General features: G+C 44.6%; 1 protein-coding gene across 3 annotated transcripts in view; it reads left to right on the top strand.

The window, feature by feature from the left end:
• LOC115191635 (neuronal acetylcholine receptor subunit alpha-7-like) overlaps positions 1 to 22,589 on the top strand; it is a 53,571-nt gene extending 30,982 nt beyond the window's left edge. For all 3 annotated transcript variants that reach the window (XM_029749426.1, XM_029749428.1, XM_029749427.1), the window contains 8 exons: positions 2,919 to 2,963; positions 6,303 to 6,412; positions 15,161 to 15,240; positions 15,657 to 15,824; positions 17,829 to 18,023; positions 18,946 to 19,032; positions 20,241 to 20,350; positions 21,440 to 22,589. In XM_029749426.1, the coding sequence (XP_029605286.1) occupies positions 2,919 to 2,963; positions 6,303 to 6,412; positions 15,161 to 15,240; positions 15,657 to 15,824; positions 17,829 to 18,023; positions 18,946 to 19,032; positions 20,241 to 20,350; positions 21,440 to 22,135 (1,491 nt within the window). In that variant the 3' untranslated portion in view covers positions 22,136 to 22,589. The remainder of the gene's footprint in view (positions 1 to 2,918; positions 2,964 to 6,302; positions 6,413 to 15,160; positions 15,241 to 15,656; positions 15,825 to 17,828; positions 18,024 to 18,945; positions 19,033 to 20,240; positions 20,351 to 21,439) is intronic.
• The last annotated feature ends 484 nt before the right edge of the window (positions 22,590 to 23,073 follow it).

The following is a 23,073-nucleotide window of genomic DNA, read 5'->3' as shown; positions in this document are numbered from 1 at the left end:
CCTCTCAGCCCACTACGTTCACTCAGTATAGTATAGTATTGAGTCTGTTTTAAATACTATCCTCTCAGCCCACTACGTTCACTCAGTATAGTATAGTATTGAGTCTGTTTTAAATACTATACTCTTAGCCCACTACGTTCACTCAGTATAGTATAGTATTGAGTCTGTTTTAAATACTATCCTCTCAGCCCACTACGTTCACTCAGTATAGTATAGTATTGAGTCTGTTTTAAATACTATCCTCTCAGCCCACTACGTTCACTCAGTATAGTATAGTAATGAGTCTGTTTTAAATACTTTCCTCTCAGCCCACTACGTTCACTCAGTATAGTATAGTATTGAGTCTGTTTTAAATACTATACTCTTAGCCCACTACGTTCACTCAGTATAGTATAGTATTGAGTCTGTTTTAAATACTATACTCTCAGCCCACTACGTTCACTCAGTATAGTATAGTATTGAGTCTGTTTTAAATACTATCCTCTCAGCCCACTACGTTCACTCAGTATAGTATAGTATTGAGTCTGTTTTAAATACTATCCTCTCAGCCCACTACGTTCACTCAGTATAGTATAGTATTGAGTCTGTTTTAAATACTATCCTCTCAGCCCACTACGTTCACTCAGTATAGTATAGTATTGAGTCTGTTTTAAATACTACCTTCTCAGCCCACTACGTTCACTCAGTATAGTATAGTATTGAGTCTGTTTTAAATACTATCCTCTCAGCCCACTACGTTCACTCAGTATAGTATAGTATTGAGTCTGTTTTAAATACTATACTCTCAGCCCACTACGTTCACTCAGTATAGTATAGTATTGAGTCTGTTTTAAATACTATACTCTCAGCCCACTACGTTCACTCAGTATAGTATAGTATTGAGTCTGTTTTAAATACTATACTCTTAGCCCACTACGTTCACTCAGTATAGTATAGTATTGAGTCTGTTTTAAATACTATACTCTCAGCCCACTACGTTCACTCAGTATAGTATAGTATTGAGTCTGTTTTAAATACTATACTCTCAGCCCACTACGTTCACTCAGTATAGTATAGTATTGAGTCTGTTTTAAATACTATCCTCTCAGCCCACTACGTTCACTCAGTATAGTATAGTATTGAGTCTGTTTTAAATACTATACTCTCAGCCCACTACGTTCACTCAGTATAGTATAGTATTGAGTCTGTTTTAAATACTATACTCTTAGCCCACTACGTTCACTCAGTATAGTATAGTATTGAGTCTGTTTTAAATACTATCCTCTCAGCCCACTAATGCTGAGATTCACCCTCAAGACGAAAGAGAACAACCAAACTTTTCTCCCCTGGCTGATGTTTGGTTTGTAGTCATCCTGTAGAACAGGGGATCAGCTGTCTTCCTCTCTCTCTCTCTTTCTCTTTCTCTCTCTTCTCTCTCTCTATATCCAACTTAAAATGTCCATCCTTTGCTGTCCCCTCTCTTCTTCTCCTCCCTCCCTCCATCATCGTTCCTGGAAGCCGTTCCGGAACAAAAACAGACCAAATGTTACAACTGTGCCCTGCCAAGATGGCCGCCGTCCATCTTAAAACACATTTTAACTGCAAGCGTTTTGATACTCAGACCAGAGCCAAAATCCCCCTCAGCGGTTTAGTTTTCTTTAGTTTAGTCATCCGTTAGTCTCCAGAACTCTACAGTCTGTATTAGATACAGTAGTCTCCAGAACTCTACAGTCTGTATTAGATACAGTAGTCTCCAGAACTCTACAGTCTGTATTAGATACAGTAGTCTCCAGAACTCTACAGTCTGTATTAGATACAGTAGTCTCCAGAACTCTACAGTCTGTAGTAGATACAGTAGTCTCCAGAACTCTACAGGCTGTATTAGATACAGTAGTCTCCAGAACTATACAGTCTGTATTAGATACAGTAGTCTCCAGAACTATACAGTCTGTATTAGATACAGTAGTCTCCAGAACTCTACAGGCTGTATTAGATACAGTAGTCTCCAGAACTATACAGTCTGTATTAGATAAAGTAGTCTCCAGAACTCTACAGTCTGTATTAGATACAGTAGTCTCCAGAACTCTACAGTCTGTATTAGATACAGTAGTCTCCAGAACTATACAGTCTGTAGTAGATACAGTAGTCTCCAGAACTCTACAGGCTGTATTAGATACAGTAGTCTCCAGAACTATACAGAACTCTACAGTCTGTATTAGATACAGTAGTCTCCAGAACTCTACAGGCTGTATTAGATACAGTAGTCTCCAGAACTATACAGTCTGTAGTAGATACAGTAGTCTCCAGAACTCTACAGGCTGTATTAGATACAGTAGTCTCCAGAACTATACAGAACTCTACAGTCTGTATTAGATACAGTAGTCTCCAGAACTCTACAGGCTGTATTAGATACAGTAGTCTCCAGAACTCTACAGTCTGTATTAGATACAGTAGTCTCCAGAAGTCTACAGTCTGTATTAGATACAGTAGTCTCCAGAAGTCTACAGTCTGTATTAGATACAGTAGTCTCCAGAAGTCTACAGTCTGTATTAGATACAGTAGTCTCCAGAACTCTACAGTCTGTATTAGATACAGTAGTCTCCAGAACTCACCCAGAGTGGAGTATTATTATAACAGAGATGTATTGAATCACCTCTACTCTTCACCCAGAGTGGAGTCTTATTATAACAGAGATGTATTGAAACACCTCTACTCTTCACCCAGAGTGGAGTCTTATTATAACAGAGATGTATTGAAACACCTCTACTTTTCACCCAGAGTGGAGTCTTATTATAACAGAGATGTATTGAAACACCTCTACTCTTCACCCAGAGTGGAGTCTTATTATAACAGAGATATTCTAACCAAGATATTCTAAACACCTGTACTCTGCTCTGAAGACATTTCCTCTTTCTTTTTCTCCTTCGTTTCTTCTCCAGGATGAGAAGAACCAGGTTCTGATGACCAACGCCTGGCTGCAGCTGGTAAGACTGAACTTCTACCTTTTACCTTGTGTGTGTGTGTGTGTGTGCGTATGAGACTAGTTCTGTGTGTCTAACCCTCATTTGCAGTATAATAGCCATTTTGTTTGTTACAGTTGCTTGCTGAAGCTGGTGTTTGTATCTTGCAGTGGGCGTTATATGATCTCCCTTCCCAACAGATGTTCATACCCAAGTCCTTGCAATGAGAGAGGGATATGAAATGTTCAATTAAATTGTCACAATTTTTATTGGTTTCTAGGTTTCCCTCCACTGAGACTGGCTGACGCAAACACAGACCAGATAATGGACTAGAGTTCAGATCTTTGATTGACTTAGTGAGCCACTGCTGAATGACAAAATGTCCGAGCTGTTTGGCTTCAGGTTTGGGGCCAGAATTTAGCAAGAAGCATTTTGAATATTACATCTGCATCCCAAATGGCACCCTATTCCCAATATAGGGTAGAGCTCTGGTGGAAAGTAAAGCACTATGTAGGGAACAGGGTGCATTTTGGGACGTCTCCTACATCTTCTATTACTGTTGGAAACACAGGAGCCAACAGACAGTCCATCAGGTCCTACATCAGGGAATGGATGGGTCAAAACATGGGAACATACTTTATCTATCAGATGGTAGTGACACAATGGCTGGAGGTTGGATAGAATGTTTCATTTCTCCCGCCCTGCGTCTCCATGGCGATGTCCATTCAGGGTAGCCTGTAAATGAGGCCACAACTCACGGTTGGTGGGACCTTAATTGGGGAGGGTGGGCTCTTGGTAACGGCTGGAGCTGAATAAGTGGAATGGTATCAAATACATCAAAGACATGGGTTCCAGGTGTTTAATACCATTCCATTAGCTCCTTTCCAGACATTCTTATTAGTCGTCCTCCCCTCAGCAGCCTCCGCTGGCCACAATCCACTGTCCTGTGACTTTATCTGACCTGTCAGTTTCACTCAAGGTGAACAGGCTCTGACTGGCTGATAGCGTTTTTTTTCTTCATCAATAAATGATGCAAGTGTTGGCCTTAATACAGGAGTCCCTTCTCTGCTAATGGGCCAGGGGAGACATTTTTTTGCAGACACATCAGGTCAAGAGTTACATTAACAGAAAAAAGGGGTAATTTAGGAAGTCTTTACCTCCGGGAGTAGTTGATGCATGAGCTGCTTTAAACCTTTACATTGTGGCGTCAGCATTTACAATGTTAGACTAGATTCTCACAGTGTTCTATCTCAGAATATATTCTCAGTGTTCTATTCTGGAATGTTCCAGTTCCAGGAATGAAATAAGCCCTTAATGACATCATCAATTAGAATAATTTAGACTGTTGGACAAACTCCCAAATGAATTACTCTTCTAATCTATGTTCCTTTTCCTACCTGTATTTATGTTATCTTGATATAAACTGTGTTTAGAGATGTCCTGATGTAGCCTGACGTTATCTTGATATTAACTGTGTTTAGAGATGTCCTGATGTAGCCTGATGTTATCTTGATATAAACTGTGTTTAGAGATGTCCTGATGTAGCCTGATGTTATCTTGATATAAACTGTGTTTAGAGATGTGCTGATGTAGCCTGATGTTATCTTGATATAAACTGTGTTTAGAGATGTCCTGATGTAGCCTAGTGTTCTCTTGATATAAACTGTGTTTAGAGATGTCCTGATGTAGCCTGATGTTATCTTGATATAAACTGTGTTTAGAGATGTCCTGATGTAGCCTGATGTTATCTTGATATTAACTGTGTTTAGAGATGTCCTGATGTAGCCTGATGTTATCTTGATATTAACTGTGTTTAGAGATGTCCTGATGTAGCCTGATGTTATCTTGATATTAACTGTGTTTAGAGATGTCCTGATGTAGCCTGATGTTATCTTGATATTAACTGTGTTTAGAGATGTCCTGATGTAGCCTAGTTTTATCTTGATATAAACTGTGTTTAGTGATGTCTTGATGTAGCCTAGTGTTCTCTTGATATAAACTGTGTTTAGAGATGTCTTGATGTAGCCTGATGTTATCTTGATATAAACTGTGTTTAGAGATGTCTTGATGTAGCCTAGTGTTCTCTTGATATTAACTGTGTTTAGTGATGTCCTGATGTAGCCTAGTGTTCTCTTGATATAAACTGTGTTTAGTTATGTCCTGATGTAGCCTGATGTTATCTTGATATAAACTGTGTTTAGAGATGTCCTGATGTTATCTTGATATAAACTGTGTTTAGAGATGTCCTGATGTAGCCTGATGTTATCTTGATATTAACTGTGTTTAGAGATGTCCTGATGTAGCCTGATGTTATCTTGATATAAACTGTGTTTAGAGATGTCCTGATGTAGCCTGATGTTATCTTGATATAAACTGTGTTTAGAGATGTCCTGATGTAGCCTAGTGTTATCTTGATATAAACTGTGTTTAGAGATGTCCTGATGTAGCCTGATGTTATCTTGATATAAACTGTGTTTAGAGATGTCCTGATGTAGCCTAGTGTTCTCTTTGATCTATTTTACCAGCACTACAAAGCTTGAACATGAAAGACAGAGAGAGTAAAGAACAGGACTATAAAAGCCATGTTTGTTCAGAGCAGACTACTAGTGCAGAGATTAGCTACATAAATAACACTGTTTGTCAGGGAAGTCTAGTGGAGGTGACATGATGATGGCATGCCATGAAGTGTACACATACTCATATAAACACACACACACACACAAAATAAATGTGCGCGCACGCAGGCAAGCACACACCGATGTTAACGTGTGTGTGTGTGTGTGTGTGTGTGTGTGTGTCCAATGTACTGGCAGTGAGTATCAGTAGCCACATCAGTAGATGGACTCCCTCTGTGCGTTAGGGAACACACCTATGGCTAAAACATCTGAGGACACACAGACACTCTCACAGCGCATTACACATCATTCAGTTCAGTCATGTAAGTAAAGGATGTGAGATGCACACGGTCTCTTTTTGAAGTACTTTAATGTGCTTCTATACGGTGGAGTTAGCGTGACTCTCATGGTCTAACGGATGGATTAGAAGGTTGAGTCACAGCCCAAAACATGACCCAACCTCCTGCCACTGCTGGCCAAGGGCACAGACATAGGGACCACTTATTGGGAGCAAGGATGGCTGTTCTATTTGATTGTCTGTGTTTGATTGAAAGTGTTTTGAAGCTGATTACAGAACTGTCACGTGGCCTAATGTGTTTTACATACAGTACAGAAGGCCTGTGAATGGATCAGTATATTTTTGAATTGTCAATGTAAAAACTCTCTCCTCTCCTCTCCTAGCACTGGACAGATACTTACCTCTCCTCTCCTCTCCTCTCCTCTCCTCTCCTCTCCTCTCCTCTCCTAGCACTGGACAGATACTTACCTCTCCTGGAACCCAGAGAACTACCCAGGTGTTCAGAACCTTCGTTTCCCCTCCAATCAGATCTGGGTTCCTGATATCCTCCTCTACAACAGGTAGGCCCTCACTGCCACGGTCTCAACCAATAAGCATAGAGCTATGATGTATGAATGGCTAATGTTACTGTTACCCTTAGCGGCGTGGGAAGTAAGCAGATGCTTCTGGATTTCAGGGATACAGTATTTTCAACCTAACTTCCATTTCCCCTGAAAAACGGAAGTGGGGACTCCGCTCAGGGGTCTTTCCACGCCTGCTCCGTTACGTTAGCAGTAGCAGGCTAGTGGTGTTTAATGCTCTCCTAGAGGAGTTGAATTGATACACTTTAGTCCACTAAGTAACCCATTTGTAGACAGACAACTCCCCTGTGGTTTGATTTCACCCTTGGTCAGAGCGTGGACTAATGAAATGACTACGAATTGATTGCCTGCAGGACATAAATAAACCACAATACCCATGAGGTTTTGCATCTGTTGCCCATTGCCATGATGGGTAATATGTAGGAAGGAGCTGGATGATGAAATCAGTGTTTGTGTACATTGATAGAATTACCAAGGGATTCCACTTCCACTGAAAGTTTACATAATATTGTTTTCAAAACAGAAAAGGAGACAAAAAATGTAACAGCTGAAACAGTGCATCTACTCATAAATTGATGTTTGTGTCCTTCGATTGATTTTACTTGTCTTTTTCGCTTTTTTTCTGACATACTCACCAAACTATAGTCTCTGCAAACATCTAACCTGGCTTGTAGCCTCTCTCTCTCCTGTCCCGTCTGCCCCTGTGTTCTCAGTAGCAGGATCCAGTCCATGGAGATAAATGGAGAGGTAATATGGTTCTGTACAGCTCACTGATTCAGGGAGCGCTCTAGCAGAACCACTCCCACATTGCCTTAGAGATGGTGACGTCAGCCATTTTGTTTTTTCAATGAACCATGAATCGTAACTCTGCCCCCGCCTGCTCTCAATGGTGCCGGACCTCGTTAATAACTGATACAGTTAGTAGATAGACATGGATGTTGATGGTATGGTAGATTTCATACAATACTGATATAGCATAAGGGATAGACCCCCCCAAAAAAATATTTTGGTGATATGGTACATTTCAAACAATGCCGTTTTAATGCTGAACCATCGGCTAGTCTACTGAGGTTGCTGGCTGTCTGACGCCGGTACGGGAATCATACTGACGTCTAGGAACATGTCACCTGGCGGTTACCGACTGTGACAGGGTAGAAGTAGACAACAATACCCACAGTCTGTTTGAGACGTGTCTAGGGGACAGGATGTGTGTGTCTAGGGGACAGGATATGCGTGTGTCTAGGGGACAGGATGTGTGCGTGTTTCTTGCCCTCTTCCGTTGAGCTGTCAGACTGGGTTGGGTTGAAGGAACCAGCCAGGGAACCTGGGACCTCTGAGGTAGCTGACAGTGTCAAGTTTCAAGGTTTAATGTCACATGCACAAGTACAGTGAAATGCCTTTCTTGCAGCTCTAACCCCAACAATGTAGTAATCAATAACAATGTAGTAATCAATAACAATGTAGTAATCAATAACAATGTAGTAATCAATAACAATGTAGTAATCAATAACAATGTAGTAATCAATAACAATGTAGTAATCAATAACAATGTAGTAATTAATAACAATGTAGTAATCAATAACAATGTAGTAATCAATAACAATGTAGTAATCAATAACAATGTAGTAATCAATAACAATGTAGTAATCAATAACAATGTAATACTAAAAATAACAAGATAGAACAAAAACACACAAGAAGAACATAATATAGTAAGTAAGCACACTATATACAGGGTCAATTCCAGTACCATATTTACAATGTGCAGGGATACTGGAGTGATGGAGGTAGATATGTATAGGGGTAAGGTGACAGGGATACTGGAGTGATGGAGGTAGATATGTATAGGGGTAAGGTGACAGGGATACTGGAGTGATGGAGGTAGATATGTATAGGGGTAAGGAGACAGGGACATTGGAGTGATGGAGGTAGATATGTATAGGGGTAAGGAGACAGGGATACTGGAGTGATGGAGGTAGATATGTATAGGGGTAAGGGGATAGTGGAGTGATGGAGGTAGATATGTATAGGGGTAAGGAGACAGGGACACTGGAGTGATGGAGGTAGATATGTATAGGGGTAAGGTGACAGGGATACTGGAGTGATGGAGGTAGATATGTATAGGGGTAAGGAGACAGGGACATTGGAGTGATGGAGGTAGATATGTATAGGGGTAAGGAGACAGGGATACTGGAGTGATGGAGGTAGATATGTATAGGGGTAAGGGGATAGTGGAGTGATGGAGGTAGATATGTATAGGGGTAAGGAGACAGGGACACTGGAGTGATGGAGGTAGATATGTATAGGGGTAAGGAGACAGGGATACTGGAGTGATGGAGGTAGATATGTATAGGGGTAAGGTGACAGGGATACTGGAGTGATGGAGGTAGATATGTATAGGGGTAAGGGGATACTGGAGTGATGGAGGTAGATATGTATAGGGGTAAGGTGACAGGGATACTGGAGGGATGGAGGTAGATATGTATAGGGGTAAGGAGACAGGGATACTGGAGTGATGGAGGTAGATATGTATTGGGGTAAGGTGACAGGGATACTGGAGTGATGGAGGTAGATATGTATAGGGGGAAGGTGACAGGGATACTGGAGTGATGGAGGTAGATATGTATAGGGGTAAGGGGATACTGGAGTGATGGAGGTAGATATGTATAGGGATAAGGTGACAGGGATACTGGAGTGATGGAGGTAGATATGTATAGGGGGAAGGTGACAGGGATACTGGAGTGATGGAGGTAGATATGTATAGGGGTAAGGGGATACTGGAGTGATGGAGGTAGATATGTATAGGGGGAAGGGGACAGGGATACAGGAGTGATGGAGGTAGATATGTATAGGGGTAAGGAGACAGGGATACTGGAGTGATGGAGGTAGATATGTATAGGGGACAGGGATACTGGAGTGATGGAGGTAGATATGTATAGGGGTAAGGTGACAGGGATACTGGAGTGATGGAGGTAGATATGTATAGGGGTAAGGAGACAGGGATACTGGAGTGATGGAGGTAGATATGTATAGGGGACAGGGATACTGGAGTGATGGAGGTAGATATGTATAGGGGTAAGGAGACAAGGATACTGGAGTGATGGAGGTAGATATGTATAGGGGTAAGGAGACAGGGATACTGGAGTGATGGAGGTAGATATGTATAGGGGTAAGGTGACAGGGATACTGGAGTGATGGAGGTAGATATGTATAGGGGTAAGGAGACAGGGATACTGGAGTGATGGAGGTAGATATGTATAGGGGTAAGGTGACAGGGATACTGGAGTGATGGAGGTAGATATGTATAGGGGTAAGGAGACAGGGATACTGGAGTGATGGAGGTAGATATGTATAGGGTTAAGGTGACAGGGATACTGGAGTGATGGAGGTAGATATGTATAGGGTTAAGGTGACAGGGATACTGGAGTGATGGAGGTAGATATGTATAGGGGTAAGGAGACAGGGATACTGGAGTGATGGAGGTAGATATGTATAGGGGTAAGGAGACAGGGATAGTGGAGTGATGGAGGTAGATATGTATAGGGGTAAGGTGACTAGGCAACAGGATATTAGATAAATAGAGTAGCAGCAGCTTGTATGTGAGTGGTTGTGTAGTCAGTATAAATGTATGTGAGCAAATTATTGTGTGTGTGTGTGTGTGTTAGTGTGTAGGGCCCTGTGAGTGTGCATAGAGACTGGATGGTAGCGGGTCTTGGATGGCAGGGGGTCCTGGATGGCAGGGATCTCTGCCCCAGTGATGTACTGGGCTGTCCGCACCCCCCTCTGTAGCGCCATGCGATTGAAGGCAGTGCTATTAACATACCAAGCAGTGATGAAGCCAGTCAAGATGCTCTCAGTGGAACAGCTGTAGAACTTTTTGAGGATCTGAGAGCCCATGCCAAACCTTTTCAATCTCCTGAGGGGGAAGAGGTGCTGTCACACTATTTTAAGTCCTTAGGGATTTGGACACTGAGGAACTTGAAGCTCTCGACCCAGATTCAGCAGGACAGCCTGTGAAAACTGTCCGCTTGTGTTTGCATCCCTGAGAGCTAAACCTCATTGCCTCAGGACCTCTGGAACAGGCTTCCAGATTAAGGCTAAACTTGCTTTGAGAAAACAGATTTCTGTTGCCTTATTTATCCAGGGAAATGGACAGAATACGGAGGGGAGAAGATGGAGCTCCAACCATTATAGGACGAGCTGCAGATGAAAACTCCAATTACGTTTAAGAGAAGAGAAGGCGTGACTCAGGAAATTCAGGAACATATTTTCAGATGGGCTACACTTGCTTTGAAATGAGATGTGTCACATATCTATGTAGCCAGGAAGTTAAGAGTGTCGTTGTCACAGCTTTAGAAATGTTCCAACCATGCCGTACTCCCGTATTTTAGTATTACTCCAGAATAGTTTGTACAGTATGTGACGGACAAAAAGTAACTCATTCCAATGGATCAGGATTATGACTCTGAAGGAGAAGAAACAACACAGAATGTCTGCCTTTCTATTTGAACCAATAAAAGCCCAGTACACAACGGGGGAACCATGTACTAAAAACACCCACTACAGAACCATTTGTCTCCATGCCTCACTCCGACCCAGGAGCACATTTAAACAGCGTCATTACAGCTGACGTTAAAAGCCGTTCCGAACTTGGAGTGTAATTGCTGCTGGTAATTTTAAATGTCAGTGGATGAAAGAGGCATTATAACAAGAGAGAAGATGATGATGTCAATGCATTGATAACCCCCTCACTCAATCACTCACTCAATCACTCACTGACTCACTCCCTACTTGTAATGGAGTACGGACAACAAGATAACATGGTGTCGAAGTTGATTGGTGTCATATGGTGTCTGTGCTACGTTGTTTAAGGTGATGGATGTGTTCTTTATGAGGTGGTGTGTGTGTGTTTGTGTGTGTTTGTGTGAGCGTATGTGTGTTTGTGTGAGCGTGTGTGTGTGTGTGTGTGTGTGTGTTTGAGTGGTGTGTGTGTGTGTGTGTGTGTGTGTGTGCGCGTGTGTCTAATAGGATGATACGGAACGTTAAGCAGGTGATGGTCAGGATCAGCGATCACTAACATTATAGTCCTGGACAAAGAATAGATGGCGGGAGCTGAAGATTTACAGATGGGAAAGAAGGAAGGAAGGAACACAAACAGGAAGAGGAACAGGAAGTTAGATATGTAGGAAAGGTCAGTTCCTGCAGATGATCTATATCTTTCCCTGTAATCGTTCTACCTGATCCTTTCCTCACATACAAGAGAGTGAGAAGGTGAGACGTATGACATAAATAAAACATCCCTGAGGGAAGTAGCTAAGATATTTCCATTTCTGCTCTCAACTTGCCATGGTGACTTCCCTGAGTAATGTAGAGCTGTAAGCCTGCTGTCTTCATATACAATACCATGGTGACTTCCCTGAGTAATGTAGAGCTGTAAGCCTGCTGTCTTCATATACAATACCATGGTGACTTCCCTGAGTAATGTAGAGCTGTAAGCCTGCTGTCTTCATATACAATACCATGGTGACTTCCCTGAGTAATGTAGAGCTGTAAGCCTGCTGTCTTCATATACAATACCATGGTGACTTCCCTGAGTAATGTAGAGCTATAAGCCTGCTGTCTTCATATACAATACCATGGTGACTTCCCTGAGTAATGTAGAGCTGTAAGCCTGCTGTCTTCATATACAATACCATGGTGACTTCCCTGAGTAATGTAGAGCTGTTAGCCTGCTGTCTTCATATACAATACCATGGTGACTTCCCTGAGTAATGTAGAGCTGTTAGCCTGCTGTCTTCATATACAATACCATGGTGACTTCCCTGAGTAATGTAGAGCTGTTAGCCTGCTGTCTTCATATACAATACCATGGTGACTTCAGTGTACCTGTCATATGAACCTATCGGACTCTCTGTCGTGACACAAGACATCAATCTGAGAATATATTCCTTTCCCTCCTCAGAGTTCTGAGACCTAGATTCTGAAAACCAGTCATTGTTTCTATCTGTAGTGTTTTCACAGGATGAAACAGCACACACACACACACACACACACACACACACACACACACACACACACACACACACACACACACACACACACACACACACACACACACACACAACATTGTCTACACAGTGTTTTGAGAGGACATTTCTATAAGCAGTGTAGAGAGTAGAAGAAGAGCTTCTACCTGAAGGAGAAAGCTGTGATATTGAAGGAATAAAGTGTTTGTATTCTGTACATGTATTCCCTTTGTCTGTCTGAAACCCAATACAATGCTTTCCTTATGACGTGTGACACACAAATACTCATGTATAAAAAGGATAAACATTATGTTTAATTTGAGCTTACTTCCTTTTTGAGGTGTGTTACACCATTACCCCCCCCCCCCTCCCAGGCACCTTGTTGACCTTTGTGAAAAAACTTCTGTCATATTAATGTGATTCATATGTCTTGTTTAATATGATGCTGTGTGATTATTGATTCATAGTCATATACCTACATGCTCTAGTTGGATTATGTGGTTTAAAAAAACATGAATCAATTCATTAAATTACTAAATGTTGATTAAAACAGAGAAACACTGTACAAGGTACAAGCCTACAACAGTGTGGATGGATGGTTTGAAGAACAAGAAAACAAAAAATAAATGAAAATGATTTATAACTTCCTAACCAGCATTAGTCATTTGTATTCAGCAGGCCTCTACAACGCTGCTACTTTAGAAACCTTTGTTCTTGGACAATGGACCGGGTGATTATCAAGAGTGGGTTCTAAACGACCCTCTATTTCCTGTTCAGTGTACTACTTTTCACCAGGGCCCATAGGTCAAAAGTAGTGCACTCTTTAGGGAATATGGTGCCATTTGGGAGATTGGCGATGTTTGGACGAATCCTAACAACCATGCCTGCAGCTTCCTCTGAACAAATGGAACAATTATCATATCCGATTATGACAGGGACATGCAGCGAAAAATCAACATTAAATTATGTAAATCCTGATGTGTTGTTTTGGGTTTGGTTACAGTCATTTTTTTGCCTGCATTTAGCGCAAGGGCTTGTTACGCGTCAGCCAATAATGTAGGTTGTTTCCAATCCACTTCCTGTTCTTGTGGCATCAGTCACGTAACCACTCATCATTTCTGAACAGACTAATGGACATCTGCATGAATCAGGAGAATTGTCATATTTTTCGGGAAGATGAGCACTTTCATTTATTACTCATTGGCTCTCATAATGGGAAACAATCTCTCAATCCTACCCTCTAGGCACTTAAGGTAGGATCTGATCTGTAGAAGCAATATTTACCAGTGAAGGTCAAAAGCCAATTTTATCCAATCAATCACTCTTTTTCCCCCAAAATGTTTTAATATATATCTGGGGAGTAAGGATGGAATGAGCAGGGATGCCGGGGGGTGAGGAGGGATGGGGGGGTGAGGAGGGATGCGGGGGGGTGAGGAGGGATGCGGGGGGAGGTGAGGAGGGATGCGGGGGGAGGTGAGAAGGGATGCGGGGGGAGGTGAGGAGGGATGCGGGGGGGGGTGAGGAGGGATGCGGGGGGGATGAGGAGGGATGCGGGGGGGTGAGGAGGGATGCGGGGCGGGGGGTGAGGAGGGATGCGGGGGGGGATGAGGAGGGATGCGGGGGGGGATGAGGAGGGATGCGGGGGGGGATGAGGAGGGATGCGGGGGGGGGGTGAGGAGGGATGCGGGGGGGTGAGGAGGGATGCGGGGGGGGTGAGGAGGGATGCGGGGGGGGTGAGGAGGGATGAGGTGGGGTGTAGAGGGATGCGAGGGGGATGAGGAGGGATGCGGGGGGGATGAGGGGGGATGCGGGGGGGTGAGGAGGGATGCGAGGGGGATGAGGAGGGATGCGGGGGGGATGAGGAGGGATGCGGGGGGGATGAGGGGGGATGCGGGGGGGTGAGGAGGGATGCGAGGGGGATGAGGAGGGATGCGGGGGGGATGAGGAGGGATGCGGGGGGGATGAGGAGGGATGCGGGGGGGTGAGGAGGGATGCGGGGGGGATGAGGAGGGATGCGGGGGGGTGAGGAGGGATGCGGGGGGGATGAGGAGGGATGCGGGGGGGTGAGGAGGGATGCGGGGGGGATGAGGAGGGATGCGGAGGGGTGAGGAGCAATGCGGGGGGTGGGGAGGGATGCGGGGGGGATGAGGAGATGAGGAGGAATGCAGGGTGTGAACGGGGATGTGGGGGGTTAGTCTAGGCTGTAATATCTGTGATATATGGTGTTTGTTCTGATGTATTTCTGATGGATCACAGTTTGATGGTAGTGTTTCTGATGCCAGTCCCACCACACGCTGAGCCACCTCTGATGAAACCCTTTATGAAGGAGGACCGGATCAATAATATACACACTGTCTGTCTAGCTCAGTACTGAGCCCTCTAAGATATATCTCTCTCCTCCTCTCTCTCCTCCTCTCTCTCTCTCCTTCTATCTTTCTCTTCTCTCTCTCTCTCCTCTCTCTTCTCTCTCTCTCCTCTCACTCTGTCTCTATCTCTCTCTTCTCTCTCTCGTCTCTCTCTGTCTCTGTCTCTCTCTCGTCTCTCTCTGTCTCTATCTCTCTCTGTCTCTCTCTCTCTTTTCACTCTTCTCTCTCTCTTCTCTCTCTCTTTATTTCTATCTCCATGACAACAGACTTAGTTACCCTCCATACAACACATCTATCAGATCATTCATCTGTGTCTCTTCACTTCTCTCCTCCAGTGCAGACGAGAGGTTTGATGCTACCTTCCACACCAACGTCCTGGTCAACTCCTCTGGATCCTGCCAGTACATTCCACCAGGTGGGTTACCAGGTTCCAGGGGTTACTGGTCGACACTTATGCTTTGAGGAGGATCACTTAACCTCTACTAACATTTACCCCAACACACTGACCCTTGTATATAGCCTCATTATTGTTATTTTATTGTGTTACTTTTTTATAGTTTTTTTACTTTATTTGGTCAATATTTTCTTAACTATTTATTGAACTGCATTGTTGGTTAAGGCTTGTAAGTAAGCATTTAACTGTAAGGTCTACACCTGTTGTATTCGACGCATGCGACAAATAAAGTTTGATTTGATTTGAAGTGCATTAACTTGAATGTATACTCAGCAATAGAAAATCATGGACAGAAATCAACGATGGCAAAATGTGAATATGACAAGACTGCCCACTCCTCCTTCTCCTCATCCTCCTCTCCTCCTTCCCTCCCCCAGGTATCCTGAAGAGTACCTGCTATATCGATGTTCGCTGGTTCCCCTTCGACGTCCAGAAGTGTGATCTGAAGTTTGGCTCGTGGACCTACAACGGCTGGCTGCTGGACCTCCAGATACTGGACGTAGACATCTCCTCATACATCCCCAACGGAGAGTGGGATCTCGTGGGTAAGAGACTGAAGGAGTGTCTCCCTGGAACTCTCTGGAGGAAATGAGGTGCACTTTTTTACAGTAGAGTCAGTGGTACGGTGGTCAACACTCAAATCGAATCCATCTTTATTTATAGTGCACATTTCATACAATGTGCATTATACATTCTGTGCTTACAGTAGATCTCTGACAGAATGCAGCCCTGTTTTAGGAGGTGTCTGCGTCCCATGCCTCTCTGATCCAGAGTGTTCTAGCCCCTGGGCCAGACAGCCACTTAATGAGCCTGGTGTTACGCCTCTTATCCTGCTGCCTGAATTATTCTGTTTCACTTCCTGGTCCCCTGGGCCAGACAGCCACTTAATGAGCCCGGTGTTACGCCTCTTATCCTGCTGCCTGAATTATTCTGTTTCACTTCCTGGTCCCCTGGGCCAGACAGCCACTTAATGAGCCCGGTGTTACGCCTCTTATCCTGCTGCCTGAATTATTCTGTTTCACTTCCTGGTCCCCTGGGCCAGACAGCCACTTAATGAGCCCGGTGTTACGCCTCTTATCCTGCTGCCTGAATTATTCTGTTTCACTTCCTGGTCTCCTGGGCCAGACAGCCACTTAATGAGCCCGGTGTTACGCCTCTTATCCTGCTGCCTGAATTATTCTGTTTCACTTCCAGGTCCCCTGGGCTAGACAGCCAATCAATGTCCAGCTCTGAGTGTGACCGAGCCAGGTGGTGTTCCAGGTCTATTCTCCTCCCTGAACTACGCTGTTCCCATTCCATGTCATCTATCATTGGATGGATGGTGGCAACGTGCCTCTGGTCTCAGATAGATGCCTCAATAGTGTTGGAATGCCAGTGGCATAAAGTACTTCAGTAAAAATACTTGAATGTACTACTTTAGTAGTTTTTTGGGGTATCTGTACTTTACTTTACTATTTATATTTTTGACAGCTTTTACTTTTACTTCACTACATTCCTAAAGAAAATGTACTTTTTACTCCATACATTTTCCTTGACATCCAAAAGTACTCATTACATTTTGAATGCTTAGCAGGACAGGAAAATGGTCCAATTCACACTCTTATCAAGAGAACATCCCTGGTCATCTCTACAGCCTCTGATCTGGTGGACTCACTAAACATATGCTTGGTTTGTTAATTATGTAAATGAGGTCTGAGTGTTGGAGTGTGCCCCTGGCTATCCGTAAATTAAAATACTAGAAAATGGTGCAGTCTGGTTTGCTTAATATAATGAATTCTAAATCATTTATGGCTTTTACTTTTGACACTTAAGTATATTTAAAACCAGATATTTACATTATTTTACTGGGTGACTTTTACTTGAGTCATTTTCTATTAAGGGGACTTCACTTTTACTCAAGTATGATAACTGGGTGTTTTTCCCCACTGCTGGGGAATGCCAGCCTGATGTTTTCTTTCACACTCTCTCTCTCTCACACACACACACACACACACACACACACACAGTACGCAGCTGGCTGTATGTAACCAGGGGGGTATGAGGTGACAGCTGGCCCAGGAAGGGCTCACTAGATTGGGGCACGGCCAGGCAGCTAGCAGGCTCAGCTCCAGACACAGCCCTGGTTCCTCTGCCAGACAAGGTGCAATCCTGGGGCTCTGTTAAGAGTTTAGCGATAGGACCCTTGGTTAAGGTCCTATACACACACACATGCATGGACACGGACACACACACACACACACACACACACACACACACACACATGTATGGACACACACACACACACACACACACACACACACACACATACAAACGTTTTTCAGATGCTAGGTTTTAATCAGTTAAAAGAATAATACTTTGAGGTGATGAGTCTGAAATCCTCAAACTCACTAACCAATCAGTGCTCTGCTAGATGTCCTACAATGATTAAAGCCCATCAGAGTGATTGAACCATTTACATTTCTCCTGGAAATCGGGGGTTCGTCTCAAATCTGATGGAGTTGTTAATGTAATGTAATCGTTATGTCCATCTAACCTGCCCCTCCTCCCAGGTGTCCCAGTGAAGCGTAACGAACTGTATTATGACTGCTGTAAGGAGCCCTACCCTGACGTCACCTTTACTGTCACCATGAGGAGGAGGACACTGTACTACGGCCTCAACCTCCTCATCCCCTGTGTCCTCATCTCTGGCCTGGCCCTGCTGGTCTTCCTGCTGCCTGCAGACTCTGGAGAGAAGATCTCCCTGGGTGAGAGGAGGGTTCCACACACAGAGACACACACACACACACATACCTCATTCTGCGAGGACACTGTGGGTCAGCGTACACTAATCCTTTTATTTTCCTTCCTTTATGCTAATTCTGATATTATGCTTTGAATAAGGCTTTATGCCAACCAGTATTCTAGTAAGGCTATAATGCCACCCATCTCTCCCTCTCTACCCCCACTCATCTCTCCCTCTCTACCCCCACCCATCTCTCCCTCTCTACCCCCACCCATCTCTCCCTCTCTACCCCCACCCATCTCTCCCCCTCTACCCCCACCCATCTCTCCCCCTCTACCCCCACCCATCTCTCCCCCTCTACCCCTACCCTTCTCCCTCTCTACCCCTACCCTTCTCCCTCTCTACCCCCACTCATCTCTCCCTCTCTACCCCCACGCATCTCTCCCTCTCTACCCCCACCCATCTCTCCCCCTCTACCCCACCCATCTCTCCCCCTCTACCCCCACCCATCTCTCCCCCTCTACCCTACCCTTCTCCCTCTCTACCCCTACCCTTCTCCCTCTCTACCCCCACTCATCTCTCCCTCTCTACCCCCACTCATCTCTCCCTCTCTACCCCCACTCATCTCTCCCTCTCTACCCCTACCCTTCTCCCCCTCTACCCCTACTCATCTCCCCCTCTCTACCCCCCTCCATCTCTCCCTCTCTACCCCCACTCATCTCTCCCTCTCTACCCCTACCCTTCTCCCTCTCTACCCCCACTCATCTCTCCCTCTCTACCCCCACTCATCTCTCCCTCTCTACCCCCCTCCATCTCTCCCCCTCTACCCCCACTCATCTCTCCCTCTCTACCCCCACTCATCTCTCCCTCTCTACCCCCACCCATCTCTCCCCCTCTACCCCCACTCATCTCTCCCTCTCTACCCCCCTCCATCTCTCCCCCAGGTATCACTGTCTTGCTGTCTCTGACTGTCTTCATGTTGCTGGTAGCAGAAATCATGCCGGCTACGTCAGACTCTGTTCCTCTCATCGGTAAAGTATTGATCATCTATTGACTCATCAGTGATTTATTGAGTTTTGTAGAAGCACTATTGTATTTTACATGATTACGCTTATACAAGTTGTGAATTGATTGGTGGTTCAATATCATCACTAGATACCAAGCTAAATCATGAAACCAATTCAAACTTATGTGTTCCTTATTTAGATCTGGTTGCTATGCCCATATTTCTTGCAGTGGAGGCTGCTGGGGGAAGGATGACTCATAACAATGGCTGAAATGGAGTGAATGGAACGGTATCAAACTGGTGTTTTGGATCCTATTCCATTCCACTCCACTCCAGCCATTATTATGAGCTGTCATCTCCTCAGCAGCCCCCATTGCTTTCTTGGTAAGTTGACCACACACAGTTAAGTATAGAATAGCCACTCATAAACCCAGTGTAATACCCCATGACCAAACATCTAACTAATATGGTTTCCACACTACACAAGGTATTCGCATTACAGAGCTGTGTTCTGTTTTCCCTTCTAGCAGCCGATATTTACCTCTGGCTTTAATCAGCTAGACAGGAGAGGTGTAGAAGGAACAGCATGCCTGTTTCCCAAATGGCACCCTATTCCCTATTTAGTGCACTACTGGTCAAAAGATCTGCACTATGTAGGGAATAGGGTGCCAATACATGATTGATGGAAGGAATCAATTCCCAGGAAAGAGAGGAGACGTTGATAGAATGAAGAGCTCAGAGGGCTGACAGGGTGTTAGGGATGTTACCACCTCAGGCAGACAGGTGGTTACAGTTCTCATCTTCTGTTAAAATACCTCTCTCTGTGTCTCTCTCTCTCTTTATCTCTCTCTCTCTTTATCTCTCTCTCTGTGTCTCTCTCTTTATCTCTCTCTCTTTATCTCTCTCTCTCTCTGTTTCTCTCTCTTTATCCTTCTTTTTCTCTATTTCTACCTCTCTTTGTCTTTCGCTCTCTCCTCTTTCTCTCTCACCTTGTTCTATTCCTCTCTCTCTCGTTCTCTTTCTCTCTCTATCCTGAAGCAGGGGATAACCTGTTAATCACCTGTTAAAATACCTCTTTTCTACCGTTCCTCATCCATCTCTTTCCAGTATTCTATATCTCTATGTTTCTGCCCAGTACTTTCCAGTATTCTATTATTTATATTTCTATGTGTTCCATCCCACTACAATGATTTCTAATATTGATATCTATAATGTATATTTCTGTTGTTGCAGGCCAGTATTTTTCATTCGCCATGATGATCGTGGGTCTCTCTCTCGTCGTCACGGTTCTCGTTCTACAGTTCCACCATCACGACCCTCACGGGGTAAAGATGCCTAAATGGGTAGGTAACCATGGTTACATGACATTTCCTGCTAACCTGTTTGTGTCATGTCCTCTTATCTGACGCCTTGAGTCGTAGAGTAGTTTCGGTTCAAGTTATGTCTGCCACGGAAAAAATACATTCCAATTCTCTTAGTGGTCCTTGCCTCTGGTTGTGCTGGAGTAGAGGAGTTGTAGAAGTCGTTTAGCAGTTAAAGTTCAGTTTGTTTGTCATCCGTGTGACTTCACCAACTCTGATCCTGTAGTACCACAGTGTGTACAAGGGGATGGTGTCCACAACACCTTAGACTCATGTTAGAATCTCCCCACTTCCTCCCCAAAGTGGGAGTTGTCACAGGAAGTGGAAGAGTGTTAATGTAAGAACAACACACAGTCAAATCCTGTCATACAAGAAAACAGGAAATACATCTTACCCCAGGACACGTCACAAGAATGAAAGAGTAACATAAACGTTGCTGGGCTACCAGATCACTCCAAGGCCTTCGCTAGACAGCTCATTGCTCATTGACTAGGCCTATGTCATCTCATCTCACGTCTTAAAGTGTCAGTCCACTTCCATCCAATATTCACACGATCCTGTAGAGCGTTGGAACACAAAGTGGCTGTAGTTCAAAGTCATAGAGACGGCTCATTGACTAGGCCTATGTCATCGTAACATATGCCACTTCCTGAAGTGTCACTTCTGCCCTGGCAGACAAACAGTGCCTGAGGGGATGACTGGCTCTCTCAGACAGGCCAGACATGTTTTAAACATGAACCATCTCCAGCCCTGTAGAGCCTCTCTGTGTCCTAGTCTGCCGGTGTACATGTGAAGACCTGGTCTACCTCTGAATATCCTTGTACATCTGTGCCTTATAGCGTTATCTATGGTGCTTTTTCTGTCAACAATGTAATGTGTTCACGACGTGTGTTTTATTGCTTTTATTACCCTAAAATTGCCAAAATGTTTAATATCAGTGCAAACTGTCCCTTTTTGGGAGCTGCCACCTTTCTCTCTCTGTCTTCACCTTTCTCTCCTCTCTCCCTTTTTCTCTGTCTCTCCTCACACTCTCTCTCTCTTTCCTCACCCCTGCCTCCACTGCCTCTCTAGATGCGAGTCATCCTCCTAAACTGGTGCGCCTGGTTCCTCCGCATGAAGAAGCCTGGCGAGGAACGCAAGACAACCACCCCCTCCTCCGTCACCACCAACACCAATACTACCCCCAGCTCCACCACAGGAGGCTACAAGTACTCCCACCCTCCCCCTCACCACGCCAGCACCAGCTCCATCCAGATGGGCTCCATCCCTGGGGGACAGCCCTCCAATACATCAACCACCAACGGCAACATGAACCTGTACTTCGGCTACCACTCCATGGGTATGGGAGGGATGGGATCCTTGGGGGGGTCTCACGATAACCCCTGCTGCCCGCCTAGCAGTGACTCTTCTGGGGTTGGGGTCTGCAGTGGAGGGGTTGGGGGTGGTAGTCAGACCACGGGGACAGGTGGAACATGTTCCCCCAACGAGGCGCTACTCTCCGACCGGGACGTGGGGATCCTCCGGAGGTTGACGGTGGACCAGATCCCGGAGATCGGGCGGATCCTGGAGGAAGTTCATTTTATCGCCCAGAGGTTCAGGGAGCAGGACGAGGGAGAGGCGGTCTGCAGCGAGTGGAAGTTTGCGGCGGCGGTCGTGGATCGTCTTTGTCTCGTGGCGTTCACGATCTTCTCCATCATCGGCACGTTTACCATCCTCATGTCGGCGCCCAACTTCCTAGAGGCTGTGACCAAGGATTACCTCACATAATGTGGATTTTATCTCGGCTGGCTAATTGGGCAAATGCTAACGAACACTGTAGCTAATTGGCTATCGCTAACTAGCGCTTTAGCTATAATGCTAAACAATACAAACTGTAGCTAACCGCCTCTATTCTGTGAAGCCACTGAAAACCACCTCCCACAGTTTTGAGATAAAATAATCTCTAGAGTTCTGACTTGTTATGACACCAGTACTTGGAACACCAAATGTCTATATTTTGATAATGGTTGTGTATTATTATGGTGATATACAGTATATCTTCCATGTGGGTGTGGTTACTGTCAAAATGGCTACCGTAGCTGTAGTCGTGCTTACCACTCGTTCAGTAACATTACTGTCAAAATGGCTTCCGTAGCTGTAGTCAATGCTTACCACTGGTTCAGTAACAGTACTGTCAAAATGGCTACCGTAGCTGTCGTCTATGCTTACCTCTCGTTCAGTAACAGTACTGTCAAAATGGCTTCCGTAGCTGTAGTCGTGCTTACCACTCGTTCAGTAACGTTACTGTCAAAATGGCTTCCGTAGCTGTAGTCGTACTTACCACTCGTTCAGTAACAGTACCTCAGTATATAGTAGGTGAGGCTATAGTTCTAGAACAGTGTGTGAATTCACTGACACACGTTTTATCCCTTTCCCTATCACCATTTCATTTCAACCGTTTCTTCTAGCCTCTTTTGTATAGATAACCTCAGACGTTCCTCTTCCCCCTCTTCTTTCTCTCCCTTTTTGTTTTCCATTCTTTCCCCATATTTTCACTCTTTACCACCTCACCTGGTTTCACTTCTGCCCCTCTTTCACTGTTCATCTTTCCATTAATCTGTCCCCCACCCCTCCTTTCTCCCTCTGTTCCCCAGACCATCAGCCAGATCTTTCTCTACTTTCCCCTTTCACTTGACACTTTTCTCCCTCTGTCCCCCATCCCTCCT

This window comes from Salmo trutta, chromosome 4 (assembly GCF_901001165.1).
Source record: "Salmo trutta chromosome 4, fSalTru1.1, whole genome shotgun sequence".
Classification (NCBI taxonomy): Eukaryota; Metazoa; Chordata; class Actinopteri; order Salmoniformes; family Salmonidae; genus Salmo; species Salmo trutta.
The sequence above is the reverse complement of the archived record's forward strand: the minus strand, read 5'-3'. Positions and strand labels throughout refer to the sequence as shown.